The 25,488-nt window shown below is 47.4% G+C and overlaps 2 protein-coding genes across 4 annotated transcripts in view; one reads left to right on the top strand and one right to left on the bottom strand.

Moving 5' to 3' along the window:
* Positions 1-6,800, top strand: part of RAP1GAP2 (RAP1 GTPase activating protein 2) — a 191,594-nt gene extending 184,794 nt beyond the window's left edge. For 2 of the 3 annotated variants that reach the window (XM_045526106.1, XM_045526105.1), the window contains 5 exons: positions 161-278; positions 700-826; positions 4,184-4,260; positions 4,499-4,537; positions 5,481-6,800. In XM_045526106.1, coding sequence (XP_045382062.1) covers positions 161-278; positions 700-826; positions 4,184-4,260; positions 4,499-4,507 — 331 coding nt within the window. In that variant the 3' untranslated portion in view covers positions 4,508-4,537; positions 5,481-6,800. The remainder of the gene's footprint in view (positions 1-160; positions 279-699; positions 827-4,183; positions 4,261-4,498; positions 4,538-5,480) is intronic. The other variant, XR_006728925.1, reaches the window with a different exon arrangement.
* LOC123621143 (olfactory receptor 1D5-like) lies at positions 5,827-25,230 on the bottom strand. The gene is given in 6 exon segments (XM_045526986.1): positions 5,827-5,942; positions 6,801-6,885; positions 8,513-8,582; positions 17,830-18,117; positions 24,243-25,089; positions 25,092-25,230. Coding segments are annotated over 6 exon segments (1,497 nt in total). The 5' UTR covers positions 25,183-25,230.
* Positions 25,231-25,488: the final 258 nt, after the last annotated feature.

The following is a 25,488-nucleotide window of genomic DNA, read 5'->3' as shown; positions in this document are numbered from 1 at the left end:
AACTCTCTGGAACACAGAGGCCAGCAGGCAGGAGCACGGGGAGCCACCAGTGGGCAAGCTCAGATCTCCACTGGGCCTGCCCCGCTCTTGGTCCCGGGAGGGCCCGGGGTGAGGGCTCTCGGCACGTGACAGGGCTCGCTTCGCCTCCTGTTCCCCGCAGGCCCTTCATAAAGTTGAAGGAGAACGGCCGAGCCAACATCTCCCGCTCCTCCTCCAGCACCAGCAGCTTCAGCAGCACCGCAGGGGAGGGCGAGGCCACGGAGGAGGGTGACAGTGGGGTAGGTGTGCCCGTGCAGCCTGGGGCCAGCCCCCCTGTGCGTTAGAACAGCTACCATGGGCGGGGTCCCCTTCAGTCTGGGGATGAAAGGGAAGAGTTGGGACGAGAGGTGCCCTGTTGGCCGTCACCACCCCTGGAAGCAGTGGCTCATGGGAATTGTTCCCAGAGTGCTGTAGCAGCAGTGGCAGAGGGACAGGGCCAGACTGAGAGGTGTCCCTGCTGTGGGGTTCCTGCTGTGAGGAGGGGCCGGTGCTCCACGGGGCTGGTCAGAGGCACTTCCTGGAGCAGGGGCTGTGGGAGCCGGGGTGGAAGGCAGCAGGAAGGACAGAGCAGGCCCACGTGGGGGATGGAGACGGTGGCTGTCCTGGGCTTGCGGGGGCCGCCCTGTGGGGTTGCCCCGCTCACCCGGCCTCTCTCCCCAGAGCAGCCAGCCGTCTACAACCTCGCCCTTCAAGCAGGAGGTGTTTGTCTACAGCCCGTCCCCAAGCAGCGAGAGCCCCAGCCTGGGGGCAGTGGCCACCCCTGTCATCATGAGCCGGAGTCCCACAGGTCAGTGGCATCTGGCCGGGTGCACGATGGAGCCTGGGGGGCAGGGCTGTGCCCAGGCGTGCCGCACCGGCAGGTTTCCACTCCTCCCCGTGATGGGCCCTCGGCTGTGCCAGCTCGTGTCGTCTGCCCATCAGCCTTTGGAGGCCCGTGTTCTTACCCTCTCCTGTGTGTGGGGAAACTGAGGCTCTCAGAGTTGAATGGTTTGCCAGAGATCCCGCTGGGGAGGCTTCAGGGTTGTGTGGTTAGAAGCTGAGCACTCTCCACTGAGCCCTCTCCCCACGCCTGTCGTGGCGATGATCCTGATGACACAAGGCCAAGGTCGCGAGAGTGTCGCTGGTGGAGGGAGAGCCCGAGGGAAGGCTGGAGGGGAGGAGAAACCGAGTGGTCCGGAGCTGCACATGGTTCCGTGCAGCTGGAGTTCCCAGCGGGAAGGCCTGAGAGAGGGTGAGAGGTTAGAGCAACGACAGGCCGGGGCCCCACGGAGTTCCCTCGCTCTGAAGCCTTTGAAGGGCCTTACGCAGAGAAGCACCATCTGGACTTGAGAGGGACCATTCTGGTGGCCGCAGCTGCTGAATGTAGAAAGGGTCATGGGAGCAGAGGGTGGGGGAGAATAGTGAGGGGTCACCGTGGGGTGGCAAGGGGTGATGGGGCCATGGGAGAAGGCCGTGCGTTCAAGAGATGTCAGGGAGGTAAAATCTAGCGGGCTCAGGAGTCTTGCGGTTCTGTGGTCCCTGCAGCCGGGCAGAGGAGGAGCCCGCTCTGGGGGGAGGGGACAGGCCTGCGTGGCAGGCGCTGCTAGACGGGCGCTGCGGGTGCCCACAGATCAAAGACGTGGTCCCTGCCCTCCGAGAAGGTAGCATGGCATGGGGCAAGCGCAGGGCTCTGGGTCCAGGTCCTGGATCTGCCATCACCAGTGATGTGACATTGGGCAAGTCCCTGGGCCTTTCTGGGCCTCAGTTTCTCTAAGCAAAAATAAAGGGAAGGGAATAGTAGTTTGTGCCTCAGAGGGTGGGTTGTGTGAAGACTAAACGAACTTATGCCTGTGAGAGACGTAGAACTGTTAACCTAAATGTTTGTTAAATAACTGGAATAAAAGAATACTGTAGTCAGTGGCTTTTAACTGCGGGCAGTCCTGCTCCCCAGGGGACATTGGCAATGTCTGGAGACATTTTTGATGTTCATGGTTATGTGTGTGTGGGGTGCTGTTTGAATCTAGTGGGTGGAGGTCACAGATGCAGCTAAACAGGGTACGGGACAGACCCCCTCCACGCCCCCAACAAAATTATCGGGCCCAAAATGTCAACAGGTTGAGAAACTCTAATCTAAATGATAGACACACAGAAAGGGCCAGTTGGCCATGAGGATGGCTTAAGTGTTTCTGGGGTTCTCACAGTGAAGGGGTGTTGGCAAAAGGGGATGTGCTATGTGAGGGGTAAAAGGGAAGATGATGGTTCTAAAGCCAATGGTCCTTCGTGTTCGTGCTTCCCGGTCAGTGGGTCAGTTCACGAGCTTCCTCTCCTTGAACCCACTGTGGTCGGGCAGCTGTGGAGCCGGGCTGGAATCCTGGCTGCAGCACCGACAGGCATACCTCTCTGAGCCTCGGTTTTCTCATCTATAAAATGGGGTAGTAATACAAATTCCCTGATTTTTTTATAAGACTTAATTAAATATTGAAGGAATGAACAAAACAATCTGTAACTAAGCCTGGCTCCTACTTGGTGTTAAATAAATACCAAAATAAATAAGGTTTTGAGTGAGGGAGGTTTAGAGAGTGTCTGCAACTTGCTGAGGGTCACCCAGGGCAGAAGGTGACCTTGAACAGGTCTGGTAACTCCTGCCCAGTGCTTACTGCATCACACAGTGATGTGTCTTCCCACACGGCTCCCTCCCTGCAGCGTTGAATCCCCATGGGTTGCTTTTTGCCCCCAGCCCACGCAAGTGTGCGGAGTACCTGCGGCGTCAGGGTGGGCGTGGGAAGAGCTGGCAACCTGTTTTAAACTGTTTGGCTGAGTCTGGGGAGAGGCAGGGCCGAGGGAGAGGTGGCATGACAAGGCCTGACTTGCAGTCTTCCATAATCTCAGATGCCTGGTCATCTATCATTTCACACCTGGGCTTGCGGGGGCCCGGAAGAGGACTGGCAGGGTCACACAGAGAAGGGCTCATAGCCCTGGGTAGAACCCCTTGATTCGAAGCACCAAGAATTAGCAGCCTCCAGGAGGATTGGTACTGAGCTGTGCATTCCCTTGGCTGGAGGAGAACCAGAAAGTCAAGTGGGCCTCCTGCCAGTGGTGTGGTGATAAATGTTTAACAACTGGCTCTCCCACTACACACATGCAAACACACGCATGTGTACACACACACACACACACACATGCTCACACACGTTTGGTGTAAATTTTTATGGATCTGCAGCACACAGTTTACAAATAATGATAAAATATACAATATTTATTACTTACTATAAATCCCATATGTCCAATTGATTCTCGCAAAATACTTTTGTTCACGGCACTCACTCTAGCCTGGGCAACAGAGCGAGACTCTGTCTTAAAAAAAAAAAAGACTTTTGTTGATATTTACCTAACCTTTGTATTTGTAGCCAACTTAAGGTTGTGGATGATGAATGAGTGTCATTCTGATGTGAATGTGGATTGATATTATTGTGTATGTTAATGAGCACTTTATATTAAGAGAACTTCATTCATTTGTCAGTGACACGAGCAGCCTCTTTGCTGAATTGGATCATAGTTTTCAAATGCTGGAAGAATATTTACTCAGGTGTTTTTGGTGTGTGCTATTCACAATGCAATAGCTGCAAATATTAATACAACACATTTTCAAGTTTCATCTGCATTGTTATTTTCTCCACTAGTTTCTGAAGTCTAGACAACAAACAATAAATCAAGTCCTGATTTATTGGCATTTGCCAATTTCTGTGGTGTAAATACTTGTATCGTGGCTGATCTCCAGCTACCACCGTGACGCCCCTGAACGTGGAGTTGGGAAGAGATGCCCATCACTGGGTGTGTCCACTATGTGGATACAATAGACGGAAGAGCCTAGATCATAGTAAAATAACTAGCAAGTGATGAATTTTGAGTATTTGTTACCTTTGTTGGATATAATTTATTTAATTATGACTGTATATAACCTAATTTTTACAATGGCCTGTGTTTAACAGCCAACTCACAACATTTCTAAAAATGTTTGAGTTGGCTCTGGATGAGCACAGGTCAGCTGGGGCCTAGTGGAGAGGAGGAGGCCCCTTCTCCTGGCCTCCCTGGCCAGTCCCCACGTGCAGCCCTAGTGACCTCTACAGCTCCGCCCTCTTTTCATGGGAATTCTTCTTTTTCTTAGATACCAAAAGCAGAAACTCCCCGAGATCAAACCTGAAATTCCGCTTTGATAAGCTCAGCCACGCCAGCTCTGGTGCGGTAAGGATCCCGGAACGGCCTCCCGCATTCCACGGTCCACTGGCCTCCAAAAGCCAGCCTTGTCCCCTGCTGCGGGCCGGGGGAGGAGGGAGCCTCAAACATCCCATGGGGGACCCTGTGAAGGAGACAGGGGAAGGAAAGCTCTTTTCAGATCCGTCCCCACCTGGTGCAGGCCTGGGGTGGGGCGGTTGTGGTGTCTTGTTATTTAAAACTCCTCTGTGGATTTTTCTTGAAACAGGGTCACTAATGTGAAAGAAGAGTCCTTCGCCTGTCCGAGGTGGGTCGAGTGAGTGTGTGTCCTGCTGTGGCCATGAGGGGAGAAGCGTGTTCCTTTAAGATCAGGTTACTAGTGGCCTTATAACCTAAGAGTAGCCAGAGAGATCCTGCCAGCCGGGGGGAGTCCGAGCAGTTGCCTCATCCCTGAAGCCTCAGGAAGGGGAAGGGGGCAGACGGCCTTGGGTGCAGGTGGGAAGGGCTGCCCGACAGGATTGGACCAGGCCCACTAAGCGGCCTCCCTTCTGCCATCCACAGGAGGGCGTCTGGTTCCATCAGGCAGAGGGGCAGCAGCCCGGAGCCCACTTCCTTCCCTGGAGGGAGGCGTCCCTGCCTGTCCCTTGCTTCCCTGCTCTCAGGCAGCCTGTCCCTCCTGTGCCTTTGGCCAAGGCTTTAGGCTGGGCTGTGTCCTCCCCGTAGGCCAAGAGATGCCCCTGCCAGGTCCACAGGGCGAGGGACACCCCGGGAGGCCTCTGCTCCTGGCTCAGCCGTGGAGGTGTGTGTTTTCAGCAGAACAGGCAGGGGCCCAGCTCGCCGGCATCCAGCCTGAGCCCCTGCTTGGGAAGTCACAGGAGACCCACCCACACCCCCGACCCCCTCCCGTGTGGTGCTCCCAGGGGTGTGAGTCACGAGCGGACGGGTACAGCTGAGCCCACTTTATGTTAAACCTGATTTATGAAAAGACAGAAGATACAGTGGGAATGTTGACATCCACCTCCACCTCCCATTGTGTGCTGAAGGTGCCCCTGTTCACTGAAGTAGTGTTTATGCCCAACTTCTTGGGCACCCTTGTGCCTGGCACCCTCCTTGTCCTGAGAGTATTCAGTAGGTGCCTGCGCGTGTGCATTCCCCACCGTCCTGCAGTCTACACTGCCCGCGTTTGTGCTCTCCCCTCCTTCCTTTGCCGAATGCGTGGTCATTGTCTCCCTCATCCTCGTCTCCTCCAGGGAAGCCCCGACTCTGTCCTGGAGAAGGCTCCTGTTCCAGCAGTTTGGGGGTGCCATCCACTACTCTGACCATCGCAGGCCTGTTGCCCCACCGGCCACCTGCCCACCAGGCCCGCTGGAATCCCGACCCGGCCACAGCCCTGCCCGCCCCTCACCAGCACACCCTGCAGCACCTCCCCAGCTCTGGACAAGGCCTCATTCCTCGAGGTGCCCCAGCTCCTCCCTCCCCATGTGACGTCTCTCTGGGTCATTTGTCATCTTGTTTAGTCTGCAGAGGAAAAGAGAGTTGGGCCGGGGGGGATCTGGGTCCTGGGGGCTCAGCCGGAGACTGGGGGGCTGGTCTGCCTCAGAGACAGAGTGGGGAGGTGGGGGGACGCAGAGGCTGGCAGCAGCACAGGGCGCCCCGGTAAGGGGCCAGCAGAGGCGGGCCCTGTCCATCCTTGGTCACGGTGCAGTGCCTTCCTGGACACGGCAGTGCAGTGCGTTCAGTGGTGGTGGAAGGGCCACTTTCCAGAAGCCAAGATTCGTATCATTCTTAAGCCTGTGTGATAAAAATCGGCTCTATGTATGGCTCTCAGATCTCCAGAGCTCGACAACATCCATCTGCTTCTGTGCTAAGAACTTCCTACCCATCTGCCGACGTAGGCCCAGGGCTGCCTCTGTCCCTGTGGCTGGCGTACCGTGAGCGGGCCCGGGCCGGTTGAAGCCTGGAGCTGGGGCTGGTGTGTCTGGGACTGGGCACTGTGCACTTCCTTACCTGTGGCTGGAACCTTTTGTCCCTCCTCATTTCACACAGGCTCCTACTGCCCTTGCTGTGGGAGAAGCCCCCGTGGCAATCTCTTGCCTTTAAGCAGATGTTTTTCCCACAAAGGGGTGGGAAGTCAGGAGTGAGAAGGGATTCGGGGGGAGCAGATGAGCCAGCACTGGTCTATTGCGTTGGTTGAGGAAAACCTCAGGGCCTGAGGGCTGGGCCGGGGTCCGGGTCTCTGCTGCTGGTGGAGTTCAAGGAAGGCATAAATAGTTAATTTAACTCACCACTTAGGGGAGAGGAGAAAGGGGACAATTTGGTGGGTTCTGATCAGGCCGATGTGTGAAGAAGGAGCACAGTGTCCCTCAGCAACTTGTGTCCCTGGCATCTATGGGGGCCCAGTGCTGCCGTGGGGACTGTTTCTAGCTACTGTGCCCTTTGGCTGCGTCCGGGGCACAGTGCCCCCATCCTCCTCTTCCCCTCTCCAAGTGTGGGTCTGTAGGCAGTTGTCACCTCTGCAGAAGTCCTGCAACCCAGGCTCCATCTGGGTGTGATTTAGACACAAGTGCCACCTGCACCCTCGGCTGAAGCACCCTCTGCGGGATGAGCCGGCCGCTCTCGGAGGAGCAGCCCCTCTGGCTTCTCGCCTGTCCCAGCCTGCAGTGGGCGAGGGCGTTTGTGCCCACTGGCCCTGGTTGGGTTTAAGGTGGGGCGACCTCCAAGCAAAACGGAGTCTGAAGGTGCTGCGTCTTCCGGTGCATGTGGGGCCAGTGGCACAGGGCTGTGGGGTGACTCCTTAATGAGCAGGTGACAAGGATTTGCATAGGGATCTGCACCTATTCCTGAGTCAAAGCATATGAATGTTACACTTTTTTTTTGACTGATATCGTGACAATTTCTCCATTGCTTTTCCCATTAGAGCAAAATATTGATCCTTTGTCCCCCCACTCACATGGAAATTGTTGGATCGTATTTGCAGGCCAAGGGGGACCTCTCCCTCACGCTGTTTGGGAAATGTGCTATGTAAAGTACTAGTCCAGTAAAATTTATTCTAGTTAGAAGGGCAACAAAATATCTGTTTAGATTTTATTAAAAGTCATCATAGCAGCAGCACCCGGTGCTGGAACGAGGCCTGCAGATTCTGGCAACGTGTCGTTGGCTGCGTTCTGAAGGAACCTGAAAGGTCAAACTGCGTTTCTTTAAAAACTGTTGCAAAGTTCTGGCCTGCCTCTCTGGGTAGCTAGATTTGCACTTGCTTGGTGGTTGTGCCACATTACATTGTAGTCTGGGGTCCTCTGGGGTTTCCAGGTTGTCCCCACGCCGTCCCATTTGTCAGTCTCCTGCCCGCCTGTTCCCACTGCTCTGCTGTTCCCCTGCAGCCCCCTACCTCCCGGGAGGGCTTTGCTCCTGCCTCTGAGTTGGTGGGCAGGATGGCTGGGTGTGTCCGGAGGACCAGAGAGGCACAGATGTGCCCCCTGAAAAGCACAGCTCTGAGATGTGGTCTGCACCCTTGGGGTGCTCTGGGCAGGATCTGAAACATCCCTTCCCCCTGGGTCGTGCCACACCATCTCCAGAAGATCCGTCCTGTGGCTTCTAGAATGTGCACTCCTAGCCCACCTGGGGTCCCATTGCTGAGAGGGAGGAGAACAAGGATGGCCCAGTCTCCCCTCTTTTCTCTGGACCATGGCACAGGCAGCTCGGTTCCTGGAGAGCTGCTTCCCCCACGCTCTCCTTACATCTGCTCTGGTCCAAAATGTCTTTTATTGCTGTGCCCAGTCTTGGGGCTCAAAGATTTATTTGCTCAAGCCTCTTCCCCGTCATGATAGACTCATCCAGATGGTGCTCACGCTGGTATTTGAGGCATTTCCACTGTGATCTCCATGAAGGACGTGTTTCCCAGACACGTCTGTGGCTCAGAACTGCCCCATTCACTGAAGAAAACACTTTTCCGGCACTATTGGGCACCCATATACCCTCAGCTCAGTCGATGCTTAAAAACACATGCAGAAAAGCTTGAGATAGAAGGTCTTAGCTAGAGTTGCTGTCTGTGCTAATGAATGTAAAATGGCATTTCTTGAAATACATTGTGGTCCAACTTTGTCAGCATCATCCTAATGCCCAAGTCTTCTGGCCCCTTTTAGCATCTCGTCCAACCGTGTCATTGTCCAGATGGGAAACCTTAGCCCTAGTGAGGGGAAATAACTTGCTTGGGTCTCACAGCCAGCTAGTGGCAAAGGTGGGATTAGAACCCACAACTCTGGCTCCTTTCTTCTGCACCACCTACCTGGTTAGTTAAGTGACTACATTTCCTGGGGCCCTGGGTTTTGGGGAAGCCATTGGCTTCCACCTCCACACTGGCAGGGAGGTGTCAGCAGTCAGGGATGCTGTGGTCTCTGCTTTTTTTTTTTTTTAATCAGGAGGGACATTGGATTTTTCAGTGAGGGCCCTGGGGTTTTGGATGCAGCTTGAGCAAAGACAGTAAGGAGAGAACATGATTCCGGTGAACTCTTCCTTGGTGACATCAGTTCTTCAACTCTAGTCTGTGATGGGGGCGGAGGCCAGGGCAAAGATGCAGTTAGCCACCCCGTGGTGTCCCTTCTTCTAAATGAAGAAGAAAAGTGATAAAAGAAAACTCTTCATATCTCCCTGATTCTTAAATGAAGGGGTTAATAAAAACCTAGACTCAAGTGATGAGGAAGGACAAGAGCCTGTTTCACTTTCTTACCCTGACCCTTTAAGGTGCCAACTCAAACACTACCTTTTTCATTCATTTCTAAGTCAATAAAGACAGGTCTGTTTTCAGTAGTCGGGGTTCAAGTAGATCTTGTCGCTACAAGTGGCCAGCAGGGACCAGGCCAGTCCGCCGTGCTCAGGACCCCACAGCTCCTCCCCCAGCCTCTAGCTGCCCCTTGTCAAGGAGAGGGTGGGTCAGTGAGGTTTGCTGAGGCCGTCCCTGCAGCCTGGTAGGGGGCCGGTTGCGACATTCTTCTACTAAGCTCTGGTATCTGTGGCCCCTTTACCCACTCCAATCCCACATCTTCCCGTCTGCCTCCTTCCACCTGGGCCATGCGCCCCTTTGGGAGAAGGAAGAAAATGCCTGGTAGGGCCAAAGGCAGCGGAGCCCTGCCCAGTGAGAGGCTGTTGGGGCAGTGGCTCTGTCCTGTGCCTTAGCAGCCCTGGGAAAGAGGGTATTTGGCTGGAAGACTGGGATTTAATTGCCATCGTCTTTGCTTTTGTGACATTTCCGCTTGGAAGGGTGAGCCCCTCCTTCCCTCCCCTTAGCATGTGTGCCACCTCTCCCTTGCCGTGGGTGCGACCCCTCAACACTCCAGCTTGGGGAGTGCTGACGTCCAAGTGTGCAGAGATTCCTCTGTGTGATAGAACCTAAGAACTGTAGCTTGGAAGCGACGATCCACGTGATGACGACTTTTCTTTGTTTCCTCTTAGCGAGGAGGTGATTTGTAGACCCCGACTGCCTATGTAATGTAAATAGTGTACATTTAATTTATTGCTATAGTAGCACATTGTATTTGTTAATGTATAAAACAAATTCTAAAAGGTTGACAAATGTATATTTTGTTGCTTAAATGTGTCTTTGCAGAAATTGACAATAAATAACATATTTTGTGTCCATCCGTGTTCAGATGTGTTTGCGTGGGGCCCGAGCACCCCCTTTCAGTTCACCGGAGGTTGCCTATTATCTGGCCTGTAGCTGTGTTGCTTTGGCCTGAAAGGTGTTTTAAAAATTTTGAATTTTGTTGATGTCAAAAAAAAAAAAACAAAAAAAAAACCTGACCACAACTAACAGCATCAACAACCAAAAAAAATCCCCTAGAAATTTCACATAAACCCTGAATTCCCTGCTTCTCTTTAAAAAAAAAAATCAGATGCTGAATCTACTCCTCAGACATGAATTGGTCAGAGCTCACTGGAGTCCATCCCTTTTGGGTGGGACCTGAATATACCACAGCCCCCGAATTCCTACTGTTTATACCTGGAGCATCCACTCGTTGCTTTATGAGCCTGGCCTCTGTAGGCATCTGAGTCCGACACCCCTGCTATTCACTGATTTGTCTCCTGCCTGCAATTTTCTTCCTCTGTCTACTTTCTCCAATTCCTGGTTTACTTCCTCAAGGACTCTTTCATGATTACATGCCCTCTCTTCCTGTCCTTGGACTCCCAAATGGCCATGCTTCTTATACTTTGCTTTACGCTGTTTGGATGTAGATGTAGAAATAATAGCTATGTGGTTTTATTTCTCTTAAGAAATTTTAAGGCGAGGAATAGGTCTTTAAGTATCTGCCAGGGCTTAATTTTTTTGTGATCTTGGTCAAATGACTTAACTTCCCATAATTTGCATTTTCCTTTATACATAAGTGGGAAAATCCACATATAAAGCATGAGGATAAAAATGAATGCACAATTGGGAAAGAGCTTTGAAAAAAATGGATGTGATTTTCAAGCACCAGAGGTTCAATAATAAGAACAACAGTATTAATAGTAGCTGGCATTTATTGAAAGCTTTCCAAGTGCTAAACATATATAGTCAGTTTTGTCATAACACAATGTACTAGTTCTTAAAAATGCAACACCTTGTGAAATTGTGCAACCACAGGGCTTATGTAGAAAAACGGGGTTAGGTACATAACACTCAAAAACTTTGTCAGTGACATATAAAAATATAAAGATAGGAACTTAATAAAAATGGTAACACAATTTTATACATGTTAAATGAGTAAGAAATACATAAGTACTAGTATGAATAAAGCATTTTAGCTTGAAAAAGACCTGAAGTTTGCTTGTGGAAGTGGCTGTTGGGAGGTTGTGAAGAGGTGCGAGGAGAGGTTTTCTGAAACTGAGGGACAGTGGTGACCCCAGGTGAGGATGGGTGTGGCCTGTACTGAGACGGCTGGCAGATGTTTAAGGTGGATGCGTATTTTGTGTGTGTTCCTCTGCAGCTTGATTTAGCTGGGTGCAGTGTTCTGCGTTCACCCAGTATTTCTCTTGGGTGTGTTGCATAATCAAAAGCACAATGTGCATTAGACTCAGATTGTTCCCTATTATATCAAATGCACTGGACCAAATTCCCATTTTCAAAAGAAGTGGTCTAGCAGAACGGACTGTATCATCTCACTGAGCCATCCAAATAACTCACTAAGGCACTATAATCCCACTTCACTTAAGGGGTCAGAATCAAATTTCTGTTGGGGATCCAAACCTGATATGCTGACCTCCATATGAAGATTCCAGACTTGAGGATTCTAGATGCACAGAAACATACCAGGTAAAGGGCAGTCCAGCCTAGCCCTCTTTGATTTCCTTGCCCAGCGTGGAACCCCTGTCCTGGAGTCCCTGTCTGGAGCATCCTGGGCTTCTGCCATCACACCGTGTTATGTGGTGCCTCATCCGAGCCCATGGTTTCAGCTTTCTTATTAATATTTCCCAGAGTTTTAGATTCCATCTGTTGAGTCTCCTTGGCTGCAAGTGAAGCCACATCTTTTGTACAAACACTCCATGCTGGTCGGCACCTGGCGGTTTGGCTGCTTCCTGGGTTCAGCCCTTCTCCCTGGAGACTGGGAGGTCGCTTAGGCCTGGAGCCTTTGTGGAGGTTGCACATTTCCTGTCTGTCTGGGAAAGTGCTGGAGGAGGCATGGACGTCATTCAGCTGGATACGTTACTGTCCCTCCAGATCTTCAGACCCTCCTAGGGCCCTGAAAACTCACCTGTTGGTCTAAGTGTCTGTGTTCAGGTGGACATTCCTCAGGTTAGGGGCTCAGTCTTAGGACTCCTGAAATCTGTTTCCCCACCTCAGCATCTGCCAGCTTGTAGCTGTCATTGGACACCTTGTGTGTGTGGCCACATTCCTCTGCCCACTCCATGGGGGAAGCTTTCCTGAGGAGTCTGGTCCGGCTGTGCTCAGGTTTTCCCTCAATCTCATTTTTTGAGTGCCTACTGTGTACCTACCACCGGTGCTCTGACCAACCCTTCTTTGCCCTCTGGCTCTAGTGACGATATTGCAGTCTGGTTCTGTAACTTTGCAGTAACCACCAGTTATTAAAACAGTCTCATTTCAGTTCAGACTCAGCCCTGTTTTATTTATTTATTTATTTATTTAATTTCAGCATATTGTGGGTGTACAAAAGTTTAGGTTACGTATATTGCCCTTGCCCCCCCCCCATCAGAGCTTCAAGCATGTCCATCCCCTAGACGGTGCACATCGCACTCATTATGTATGTGTACACCCATCCCACCCCACATCTGCCTGACACCCGATTAATGTTATTCCTAAATGTGCTCTTAGGTGATGATCAGTGAAACCAATTTGATGGTGAGTACATGTGGTGCTTAGTTTTCCATTCTTGGGATACTTCACTTAGTAGGACAATTCACCATTGCAAAGATGTGGAAACAACCCAAGTGCCCATCAATACATGAGTGGATTCATAGTGGTATATGTAAACCACGGAGTACTACTCAGCTATAAGAAACAATGGTGATATAGCACCTCTTGTATTTTCCTGGATAGAGCTGGAACCCATCCAGCCCTGTTTGTTTTAAACACATTCCATTCAAAACCCTCTCCACCCCAACACTCTGGGGCAGTGTCCTGGCTTGGGGTGTGGCAAGGACTCCCTCCTTGACCAAACTTTAGTCAAGCTCCTCTGAGCCCTCTTTTTGACTAGGCCTCATTCTTGACCTCTCCTTGGTTTGCTGAGCCCAGTCTTAGTGAAGAACCCTGCTTAAACCAGCTTGCAACTCCCCCGGCCCTTGGCACCGGTCAAGTTGCTCTTCCTCTATCCTTGATGCCTAAGTTCCTCTTAGTAATTTTCCATCTAAGAAAATGACTCACCTTGACCATTGGTTATAAATCCCTGCCTGTCTCTGTAGTGTTCAGAGTTGAGTTTACTCACTCCCTCATTGTAATAGTCTTGAATAAAGACTTCTTTGCCTGTTTAACTCTGCCTGGTGCAAGTCTATATAATTCTGTCTTCTATTATAGTAGTCTCAAGCTTAGAGAGAGGGCAGCCCAGTGAGGGTACCGGGGCTTTAAGAAATGCCTGTCCTCCACCTCGGGGGATGTCATCATCATTATCATAAATGTGGAAGGATGTCTGTCCCAGCAAGACACAGGATCTTGCAGGAAAATGAAAGGAAATCTCTAGAGAGAACAATGTAGAGAAATATACATAAAACATGACGCTTGAAAGGAGTAGTTTAAGATGAAAATGGATTATGACTACACGAAAGACAAGAGCAGCCTATAATAAGAAACACTGGAAAAAAGATGTGCATCCTGCAGGAAACATATAGAAGGAATTTGGTGAAAAGAAAAATCAGATGCTGATAGAACTGAAAATTAAAATAGAGCTAGAGGCCAGACATGGTGGTTCACGTCTGTAATCCTAGCACTCTGGGAGGCCGAGGCGGGAGGATTGCTTGAGCTTAGGAGTTCACACCAGCCTGAGCAAGAGCGAGACCCTGTCTTTATTAAAAATAGAAAAATTAGCCAGGTGTCATGGCTTGCGTCTGTAGTCCCAGCTACTTGGGAGGCTGAAGTAGGAGGATCACTTGCTTGAGCCCAGGAGTTTGAGGTTACAATGAGCTATGATGACACCACTGCACTCAGGGTGACAGAGCGAGACTCTGTCTCAAAAAAAAAAAAAAAGTAATAATAATAATAAAATTACAGCTAGAGCCTCTTTCTCCAAAGCAAAACAAATGATCAGATTAAAGGTGTGCTGTGAGACTGCAGAAGCCTACCAGCACGCTAGGAACAAAACATAGCTGCTGGAAAGAGCTGATGCTGACACCCATGGGTGAAGTGTTCTCTATCGCTAATGATGTTAAAGGAAAAATTATCTAGTAACAACTGTAGATAAAGTATGAGTTGATGAATTCACTCCATCAAGTGGAATAATAACACAACACAACCCATAACAAAGAAGTAATAAAAACAAGCTACAACATAAACAGCACCACATGAAAACATACAAATGAACAATTAGACAGAAGTGAGACTATTAGGAAAGGCACAGACACTTTATAAGAAAGATGGTAGAAAGCTTGCTCAAATTATTGGATCAAATGAATTTCACAGATCCCTCTGCAAGACATTATGTTTAAAAAAATTAAATATAAGACTAATAAGAAAGTCTTTATGGCCTTGTGCTAAAATACCAATTGCTAGGTTTTATAAGAACTTATCACTAATAAGAAATATGAGGAAGAGTCCAGGGAAAATGTATGATGAGGTTCAGATAAAATCCAGCTATACCTCTTAAAGTGAAGTAGTGAATATAATGGAAAATAATTGTAACTTTTTTAATTATAGAATTTTCCACTAAGGAAGAGAGTTTCCAAGAACTGGCAAGGATAAAAGCTCTAGCAGATACAAACAACTGTGACCTGTTACAAGGACTCAGCAATGATAAAATTATTATCTGAGTTTTATCCAGTCTTTTGCAATTGCAATCAGTGCTACAAAGAATATTCCCCTACATATGTCTCTGTGTACACAGGAAAAAATATATATATAGGATAAATGCCTAGAAGTGACAAAGAGTATGTGCATATTGATATTTTTTTAGGTTTTTGCCAAACTGGCTATATTAATTTATTCCTTCAAAACAATGTATGAAATTATCTTATTTCCCTCACCCAATGTTTCCTTATTGATTAGAAATGTCATCTTGGCCATTTATTAAGTTTGCATGCATAGGACCATATCTGCATTCTCTTACTCTATGCTAGCATCAATTATTTAACTTACCGTTAACTTAATATTTTTAAATATCTGGCAGGGCTGGACTCCCTTCCTTCCCATGTCTCTGATTTTCCAGATTGTTTCCTGGTTATTCTTTATATCATTATTCAAATTAAAATAAATTAATTATAGTTAAAGAATTTAGGTACCAGTAGGTTTAAAATGAAAATTAGTCATCTGATTTCACTCATCTCCACTTCCAGTTTTGCTACCAGGAGGCAATTGCTTTTAACTTCTTAAGCATATTTTTCCCTGGTGTTCCTGCCACATAGTTTGACGATATACTTATACCGCCATTTATTGATTGATCAATTTGAGTCAAATTTATTGTCTTCTTGGGACAGATAGGGAATTACTTCTCTCAACCCACCTCCCCTTCTTCATCTTCCCAAAATTTACCAGTACTTTTAGTTATATGGGCAATCAAGGTATACCAGTCATAATGATATAAGTTATATATATATAAAGTCATAAAGAATTTCACTTTCTGTCTTGTACAACTTTATGTTTTCCCCAAAGTGAATAATCACCTCAATTTACACTTGCTTACTTTCTTATATACATAGTGTCATTTTCCCCCTATGTTCTACTAAGGCTACTTTTTCCTGGCACTGAAGCCGTTGGAGCACCTTGTCTTTTCCTTTTTTATTTTTTTTTGAGACAGGGTCTTGCTTGCCTGGGCTAGAGTGCAGTGGCATCTTCATAGCTCACTACAGTCTCAAACTCTTAGGCTCAAGCAATCCTCCCACCTCCATCTACTTAGCATAGCTGTAATCCTGAGACCTCTCTTTTGCTGCTCTCCTTAGTAAAATCTGTGATTTTCTGGATCCCATGAACTCCTTGTTCGTGACTTACTCCTAGTTTTACTGGAGCTTGTCTCCCAGTAGCTTCTTATGAAAGGATGGGAGACAAATCTGTTGAGTCCTTTCACATCTGAAAATGTCTCTGTTCTGCCCTTACACTACATTACTAGTTTGGTTGGAAATTCTGGGTTGACAATATTTATTTTGAAGGCATTACTCCGCTGTCTTCCAGCATCCAGAATTACCATTCTGACTCTTAAATGTTTGTAGTTGATCATGTTTCTTTTATGGAAGCATTTATGATCTGCATATACAGTTGATCCGAACTTTCTTGATGTATATCTTGGTGAGAGTTTTTAAAAAATTTGTTTTCATTATTTTGGACACTCAATGACCATTTTTTTTTTTTTTTTTTTTTTTTAGACAGAGTCTCGGTCTGTTGCCCGGGCTAGAGTGAGTGCCGTGGCATCAGCCTAGCTCACAGCAACCTCAAACTCCTGGGCTTAAGCAATCCTACTGCCTCAGCCTCTCCAGTAGCTGAGACTACAGGCATGCGCCACCATGCTCGGCTAATTTTTTTTTCTATATGTATTTTAGTTGGCCAGATAATTTCTTTCTATTTTTAGTAGAGACGGGGTCTTGCTCTTGCTCAGGCTGGTCTTGAACTCCTGACCTCGAGTGATCCACCCGCCTCACCCTCCCAGAGTGCTAGGATTACAGGCGTGAGCCACCGTGCCCGGCCATCAATGACCTTTTAAACCTTGATATTTGTGACCTGCAAGTTAGGGAAATTTTATGTTATTTCTCTCTGATTTTATTACAAGTTTATAAATCCATAGATCAACTTAAGATCAACTTTTCTAGTTCCCAAAAACCTTTTTGGAATTTTCATTAGGGTTATATTAAAGTTTTAACTTAGGAGATCTGACATTTTTATTATATTGAATCCTCCCATTCACAAATCAGGTATAACTTTTTATTATTTCAAGTTTTCTTTCTATGCACTCCAGTAGCTTATAGAAGAAAATGAAATTTTTTATTAAATTTATCTCTAGTTATTTATTTATTTTTTTTTGCTGCTATTATACATGGGATCTTTTTTCTCCATATTTTGTACCTGGTTCTTTGTGTATGGAAATGCTATTAATTTTTGTATGTTGGTTTTGCAACCAGCTAACTCATTCTGTTCTCCTGTTAGTAATACTTTTCTATGGACTCTCTTTGTTTTTCAAATTATACAATCATATCATCTGCATATAATAAAAAATTTGCTTTCCCTCTTCCAGTGAATGGGATCTTCTTTCCTCCACAACATCTTTTAAGTCTTTGACGCTACCATACAGGAACTGTATAGTTTTCTTTCTTTTTCTTCCTGTGTACCCACACACAACACATTCCACACACAAACATTTGTTTCTTCCAGATACCTTACTGAATACTCTAGTTTTTAATGCATCCTTATTTTCAAGTATAAATCATTTCACCTGAAATCATGTTTTGTTTTCCTCCTGCCTCGCTCGCTCCTCCCTACCCCATTTTAACTGCTCTGTCCTTTTAAGGTCTTTTATCTTGCTCAAGCTCTCCAAAACAGTAGATAAAATCAGTGAAAGCAGGGATATTTGTACCATCTTGACTTTGATAGAAATGCTTCAGGTGTTTCACACAGTGTGAGATTCATTGTGGTTTCCTGAGTCTTTATTAAAACAACGTTTCGTTTAATTCCTGTTTACTGAGAATTTCATTTTTATTTTAAAAATGAGTAATCGATGTTAAATTTGAATAAATGTCTTTGGTCGTCTAACGATCTGGCAGGCCATTGTCATTGTGTATTGTTCTTTTAACATACTCCTGGAACTAATCTAGTGTTTCACTTAGAATCCTTGCATGGAATGCTGCCTCAGATGGGAGAGTCCGGGCGGCGGGAGCGGGAGCCTGGTGGTCTTTCGTGGGAAAGAATGACTTAATCTTAAGGAATGGGTGGATGGCTCAGGACTATTCCGCTCCCCGGTGGGCAAGGAGGGTTGGCGGGGTCACCCTTTCTTCTGAAATTGGGGAACGCCACGAAGGTTTGGCACAGCTGGACTTGAAGTCCCTAAGAAGATGCTGGCGCTCCCTGCCCGGCCGCCACTGGAGGGCGCGCGCAACCTGCGGAACCAGAGAGACCGCACGCCGCGGTCGGGGAAGGGTAATCTCGGCGCCCGCCCCTCCAGGCTTTTCATTAGCTGGTTCTGCAGGAGTCCCGCCTTTCCGACCTTCTCATTGGCCGTCGGCGCAGGATGGGTGTGCGTCTTTGGCCAGCCCCTCCGAGGAGTGTGAAATGGTCTTGGACGGACCAAGAGGTCTGGCTTTTCGAGGGCCTCCCATTGGTCAGTCAATCATGAGGCCCACCCTTCGGGGCTTCCCATTGGCTGCGTCCCCGAGCCGCTGCTCTCATTTTGGGAGTGGCGGGGGTTCTTGGTAACTTATGAACAGACTTCTGTGGCGCGCTCTAGTGCAGTCCTGTAGGCTCATATCCCTTTCCACCGCTGTTTGCTTCGAACTCGCGGCAAACAGGGCTGGACGAGGTTCAGAATCTTCCAGGGAGACAGCTGGTCCTGGGGTAGGGTTGGAGGGCTCAGCAGCATCGTCCCCAGTAGACAACGGCGGGAGGCAGGAAGCCTGTCTTTCCTTGGCTAGAGATCTGGACGGAGGCCGGGGTGGTGGAGTCCTGCAGAGGGAAGAAGGCCACTCTGGGCAGCCCCCTTCCCTCCCCTCATCCCCCTTGAAGCTGGGAGGGCGGGAGTCAATTCCAGGCAGGATCTCCCAGAGGGAGTACCAGACCTTTAAGGGCCTCCTAGGCTCTCAGTATTGGAGGCCTAAACCCCACATAAAATCAAACACATTTAAAATGCACCTACATCCCACAGTAGACATAATTGGTAGGTGACTCTAGAAGACTTGAGTTGCTGCTGACAAGATGATGTGCTAGTTTTCTTATACATTGAGATAAATACTTAGTATTTCAATTTTGCATTTTTAGTATTTGGGAGCCCATAATAGATATTTCTTTTTCAGGACTCAAGCATTTTATTAATCCTTGGAAAGCTCGTAGGCCCAAGGCACAGGTACTTGTAGTGGCTAGTGGGTAAAGCTTGCTACCTGCCAACCATCCCGACACACACACTCACACTCCACGTTTTTATGAAGTTGCTGAGTCCTTACTCATGCAAAACAGGCCAGTGGCTACTTAAATACCAGGAGAGGCTGCCCAGCCTCGCTGCAGAGGCCCAGGGCTGGGTCCTGTTGAATACACATAGGCAGATAAAAGTCTGAAGAAACACACATCATAGTGGGAACAGTGAAGGTCCTTGCTAAACAATAAATTGGATATAGAAGATGTTTTATAAGCCAGCCTGGGACTGGTACTGGGTCCCGAGGCAGTGGCCCAGACACGTGGGCTTGAGCGGGGAGGCAAGGTGCTAGAAGCAGTGGGCAGTGCCACACTGGCAACCTGGCAAAAGCAGGTCCGGCAGCATCTCTTGCTACATATTTGGGTCACTGTTCTGTTGCTCTGAAGTGGGAACCATGAAGATAACACTGAGCCGATTGCTACGTGTAGGTAATTTTATGTAGCTTGTTTTATGATCTCATATGCAAACACAAATAGGTACAGGCTGCTGGGCCAGAAAATCTGTGGAGAAAGGGATGAGTTTCTGAGAAAATACACATCCAACCTTAACAGTAGTTACTCTTGGGATAGCAAAGTGGACATGGGAAGTGGAAGGGTGTAGACTTATTTTTTATTTTACTTTTGCCACTTTTTCCCAAAAGTAATACATATACATGGGGAAAATATAAGCCATATGAGTAAGTAGTGAAAAGTCAGTCTCTCGGGCTGGGCGCGGTGGCTCACGCCTGTAATCCTAGCACTCTGGGAGGCCGAGGCGGGAGGGTTGTTTGAGCTCAGGAGTTCGAGACCAGCCTGAACAAGAGTGAGACCCCGTCTCTACTAAAAATAGAAAGAAATTATATGGACAGCTAAAATATATATAGAAAAATTAGCCTGGTATGGTGGCGCATGCCTGTAGTCCCAGCTACTCGGGAGGCTGAGGCAGGAGGATCGCTTAAGCCCAGGAGTTTGAGGTTGCTGTGAGCTAGGCTGATGCCATGGCACTCTAGCCTGGGCAACAGAGTGAGACTCTGTCTCAAAACAAACAAACAAACAAAAAAAAGTAAGTCTCTCTCCTGCTCTGGTGTTCCTGTTCCCATCTCCAGAGGGAAGTTTCCTGAGTACTCTTAACAACATAGTCTATGCAAATACGGATTTATGTATATAAACTTCTTGTTTAGAACTCTTCACACACTTGCATTGTTTGCTTTTGCAAGTAAGCCAATTAAAAAACAATAAAAAATGTGTCAATGGGTACTTCATAATAATATTATGGGTTAATTGGGATGGGGTTATGATTTTTTCCCCCCTGATCAAATGGCATTTTAGGCACCACTACGGGGGATACTCAAAATATGCACTTATAATCATCCTCTTAAGAGCTGAGATCTGGAATGTGTGTGTGTGTGTGTGTGTGTGTGTGTGTGTGTGTGTGTGTGTGTTGATTCTTAGGCCGAGAAAATGCTTTTGGCCCAGAGATAAGTGAGTTGCTTGCTTGACAGTGGAAGAATTACAACCCTGCAAGTGTGCTTACGGCCTTGGGAAGAGAGAGAAAGGCCTGTGCTTCATTTAAAATGACAAGTTGTTTTATTCTACTGGATCTGCTGCAAGAGAGGGTGCATGTGCATTCATTCTTCAGCTGCTGTTAAACCAAAGCTAGGCTATGCTACTGTGTCAGCCCTCTCAGTGTTTTGAACTTCACCTTGGGTGTTTGTGTGAGTATATAGACTCCAGTTTGGTAAGGCTGCTGAAGGCTTACATGGTCAGGAAATAGCAGCCACAGCTTGCGTCAGTTCACTGGGGCCTTGATCTTCTTACTTGTCCATGTATGTGTTCGTTCAACAAGTATTTATCAAGTGTTTACTATGTATGAAGCATTGTCTTAGATACTGGGGAAATTGGTGAACAAAAGCAAAAGAATGTCTTTAATCATCTGAATGTTGGCTAACAAGGGTTGTGGGTAGATGCTGAGTGGTTCTGGTTTTGAATATTTGATACCTTGACTTAGCTTCCAAAAGCACACAGTCTCAGCTGCCTCCCTGCAAGTTTAACCTCCTAAATTTCTCTCTGATCCTTCCACTCCTTTATGCTTCTGTTAGTGCCCTATGCAGGTCCTTCCCCTCACTTAAGCTGATTTGGTAGTCTCCTAACTGGTCTCCTTGACTTCACCCTTCGTCCTTGTTTCACATCCATTATTCAAAATGCCACTTAACACAGAGCTGGGCATGTCATTCCCATGCTTGAAACTTTTCATGGGCTCTTTATTGCCCATTGCATAAAATTCAAGCTCCTGAACTAGACATAGAAGACCTTCAATGACACTCTTCCCACTTGTCTGTGGAAGCATGGAGATGAACTTCAAGGACAGTTTCTCCTTCAAGGACAGACTTGCTGTCCAGCTGTGGGGTGTGGGGTTGACAAACAGCCTCCAGCTGTCAGCTACTTCCTCAAGGCCATGACTTTTCTTTCTTTTTTTTTTTTTTTTTTGAGACAGAGTCTCACTCTGTTGCCCTGGCTAGAGTGAGTGCTGTGGCATCAGCCTAGCTCACAGCAACCTCAAACTCCTGGGCTTAAGCAATCCTACTGCCTCAGCCTCCCGAGTAGCTGGGACTACAGGCATGCGCCACTATGCCCGGCTAATTTTTTCTATATATATTTTAGTTGGCCAGCTAATTTGTTTCTATTTTTAGTAGAGATGGGGTCTCGCTCTTGCTCAGGCTGGTCTCAAACTCCTGACCTCAAGGGATCCACCCGCCTCGGCCTCCCAGAGTACTAGGATTACAGGCGTGAGCCACCGCACCCGGCCAAGGCCATGACTTTTCCAGTGACTGAGCAAGGTGGGGGTGACTGAATGAGGTGGGGGTATAATGACTGTCCATTTGGCCTGATATGGAACAACTCTGATGGTCATTGTTCATCCCAAATCTCCCTGCTGCGTTGGTGCTATGGTTTGAATGTGTCCCTCCAAAATTCATGTGTAGAAATTTAATGGCCAAAGTGATAGTATTAAGAGGTGGAGTCTTTAAGAGGTGATTAGGCCGCGAGGGCTCCTCCCTTATAAAGAGGCTTCACATAGCATTTGGCTTTCTTACCCTTCTGCCTTCAGTCATGGGGACACAGAGTTCCTCCCCTCCGGAGGATGCAGCAACAAGGTGCCATTTTGGAAGCAGAGAGACTGGGTCCTCACTAGCCGGCATCTTGATCTTGGACTTCCAGAACCATGAGCAATAAATTTCTATTCTTCATAAATTACCTAGTCTCAGATATTTGATTTGGCAGCACAAAATGGACTGATACAGTTGGCCAAGGCTTCCTTGAGCTTCCCGGCAATTTGATTTCCTCCTCTGCCCAGTCAAGCTTTTCCCCTTGTTCTTTCATGGGTGTTGATCCCTAGTAAACACCTTGTACTCCAAACTCTATCTCAGCGCTTGCTTCTGGAGACCCCAACCTGTAACACTGCCTTGGTAAAAGTTGCCTATAAAACTATTTGTATCATATGTATTGTATATACCATACATATACATATATATTCCAGTATATATTGGAATAGTTTAAACTATTGCTTCAATTCTTCTAATAACCATAAGATTATTCAGTTTTCCCATTTCTTCTTGAGTCAACTCTGGTAAGTCACATTTTCCCAGTGATTTATTTATATTGTCAAAATGTTCAAAATTTTTGGCATGTAGATATTGATAATATTCTCTCTTAATAATTCTAGTATTGATTTTATCTTTGGTTTTGCCCCTCTTTTTTCCATTCTTGTGTTTACTTGTGTCTTCTCCCTTCTTTTCTTGATCAATATTCCACATGTTTTTCTACTTCATTTTTTTAAAAGCACCAATCTTTGGCTTGATTCTCTCCATTATAATTTTGATTTATATTTCACTGAGTTCTATTCCTAATGTATTTATTTTCTTTCTTTGTTTCTTTATTTTCTGAGACAGAGTCTCACTCTGTTGCCCGGGCTAGAGTGCCATCGCATCAGCTTAGCTCACAGCAACCTCAAACTCCTGGGCTCAAACAATCCTCCTGCCTCAGCCTCCCGAGTAGCTGTGGCTACAGGCATGCCATCATGCCCGGCTAATACTCCTAATTTCTTTATCTCCTTCTTCTATATTCCCTGGGATCATTACATTATTCATTTGTTCCAGAATCCTCCCCCTCTACTGCCTATACTACCACTTCTATTTAAAAACCTGGGTTGATATGCTTGAGAATTTTGTTTTGATGGTGGAAGGAGTAGTTGCAAAAAGAGACGGGGGAGGGGGGGTGGTGAGGAACCACAGAAATAAGGGATAAGATGGGCTTCCCATAGACAAGGTCTGGTTTCCTACAGAGAAAAGGAATGCAGGAAAAAGGCAGGAGACTATGGTTTTGAGGCTCAAAGGATAAAAATAAACCAGAGCAAAAGAGAGGAATCTTCTTGCTGTTTCTACATCAATCACAAGGACTGTGTCCAGAGGGACTATGGATCAACATTGAAGCAGGGTGTGTTGTGTCTGGCAGAGCGTAGGAAAAGGGGCAGCCTCACCCAGGGCACCTGTGGTAGGGATAGTGCAAACTGTCTTCTTCAAATAGCTAGAAAGTGGCAGGCTGCTTAGAAAAGCTAGAGCTCTGTAACATAAGTGAATATGTGGTAGAGAATGTGAGAGACCCCCTTAGGCTATCACTGGGTATATCTGGATGAGGCTAAAAATGTGGTCCTATGATCAAGCAAGTTTAAATATTCAACTCTGCAAAATTCTGGTAGTAGTGTGACCTTATTTATTGCCAAGGCTGGTGAGGTCCGGGGGACAGTGGGTTACACATATGTCTTTTTTTTTTTTTTTTTTGAGACAGAGTCTCACTCTGTTGCCCGGGCTAGAGTGCCATGGCATCAGTCTAGCTCACAGCAACCTCGAACTCCTGGGCTCAAGCGATCCTCCTGCCTCAGCCTCCTGAGTAGCTGGAACTACAGGCATGTGCCACCATGCCCGGCTAATTTTTCTACATGTATTTTTAGCCGTCCATATAATTTCTTTCTATTTTTAGTAGAGACGGGGTCTTGCTCTTGCTCAGGCTGGTCTTGAACTCCTGACCTCTAGCGATCCTCCGGCCTCGGCCTCCCAGAATTCTGGGATTACAGGTGTGAGCCACCACTCCTGGCCTCACATATGTCTTTTCTTTACCACAAATACATATGCTCATTCTGAGCTAGAGCTGTGCCCTCATTACTGTTGTATACCCCACAGGATAATGCCTTAGGTATGGTGAAGGATATTCCCAGTCTCCACTTCAATGCTTTTTTCAAAATTACCCTAATTTCAACCTTTGAAATGGTCTTCCTAGGAGACTTCCCAGAGCCCCATGCATGTCCTTGTTCCTCAGGCTGTAGATGAAAGGGTTCACCATGGGGGTCACCACAGCGTACATCACTGTTGCTACTGAGTCCTTCATGGAGTAGGTGTGGAGGGGCTTCAGGTACACCATGCAAAGTGTCCCATAGAAGAGGGAGACCACACCCAAGTGGGAAGCACAGGTAGAGAAAGCTTTGTATTTCTTAGAGGCTGAGGGTATTCGGAGGATGGCTCTGACAATGCGGACATAAGACATGATCATGAACCCTAAGGGAGTGAAGAAGATGAAGCAGCCCGTGGCAACTAGCACTGTGTGAATAATGTGGGTGTTGGAACATGCCAGCCTCAGCAGGACGTACATCTCACAGAAGATGTAGTGGATTTTTCGGGGCCCACAGAAGATCACCCTGGTCACGAGAAGGGTGAGGAGGAGGCCATAAAGGGCAGAGAGCACCCAACACAAAGTGATGAGCAAGATACTAAGCCCAGGGCTCATGGCTGTGACATAGTGGAGGGGGCGGCAGATGGCCACATAGTGGTCATACGCCATCACGGCCAGGATGAGGTTGTCCAAAGTCACCAAGGAGACCAGGAAGTAGAGCTGCGTCAGACACCCTGCGTAGGAGATGGCTTTGTTCTGGGACTGAAGGTTCACCAGCATCTTGGGGATGGTGTTGGTGACAAAGAAGAGGTCAGTGAAGGAGAGGTTGGCCAGGAAGAAGTACATGGGAGTGTGCAGGCGGGAGTCAGAGCTGATGGCCAGGACGATGAGCACATTCCCCACCACCGTGACCAGGTACATGCACAGAACATCCAAAACAGGATTCGCTGCTGCTCAGGTCTGTCCGAGATCCCCAGGAGCAGGAACTGTGAGTCCTCACTGTGGTTATCTCCATCCATTTTTCCAACTTTCTGCAACAGTATCACCAACAAATGTTTAGGAAGTGCTCTCAATTGAAGACAGACACGAAGATAAGCAAAATCAACCATTTTCTCAGCAATAAAATATCTTACACTAGATTTTAATTAAAAACCAGCAACAAAGTAATAACAGGCAAAAAATAGAACATGGAAAGTCTTTATGTAACATATTCATTCCAGCAACTTCAAATCTAGCATACTCAATATTATAGAAATAATGTCTAAGTCTTATTGTAAATCTTGTCATCTTGCAATGCTCTTAAAGTGCTTAAAACATCAGTATGT

Source organism: Lemur catta, chromosome 15 (assembly GCF_020740605.2).
Source record: "Lemur catta isolate mLemCat1 chromosome 15, mLemCat1.pri, whole genome shotgun sequence".
NCBI lineage: Eukaryota > Metazoa > Chordata > Mammalia > Primates > Lemuridae > Lemur > Lemur catta.
The sequence above is the reverse complement of the archived record's forward strand: the minus strand, read 5'-3'. Positions and strand labels throughout refer to the sequence as shown.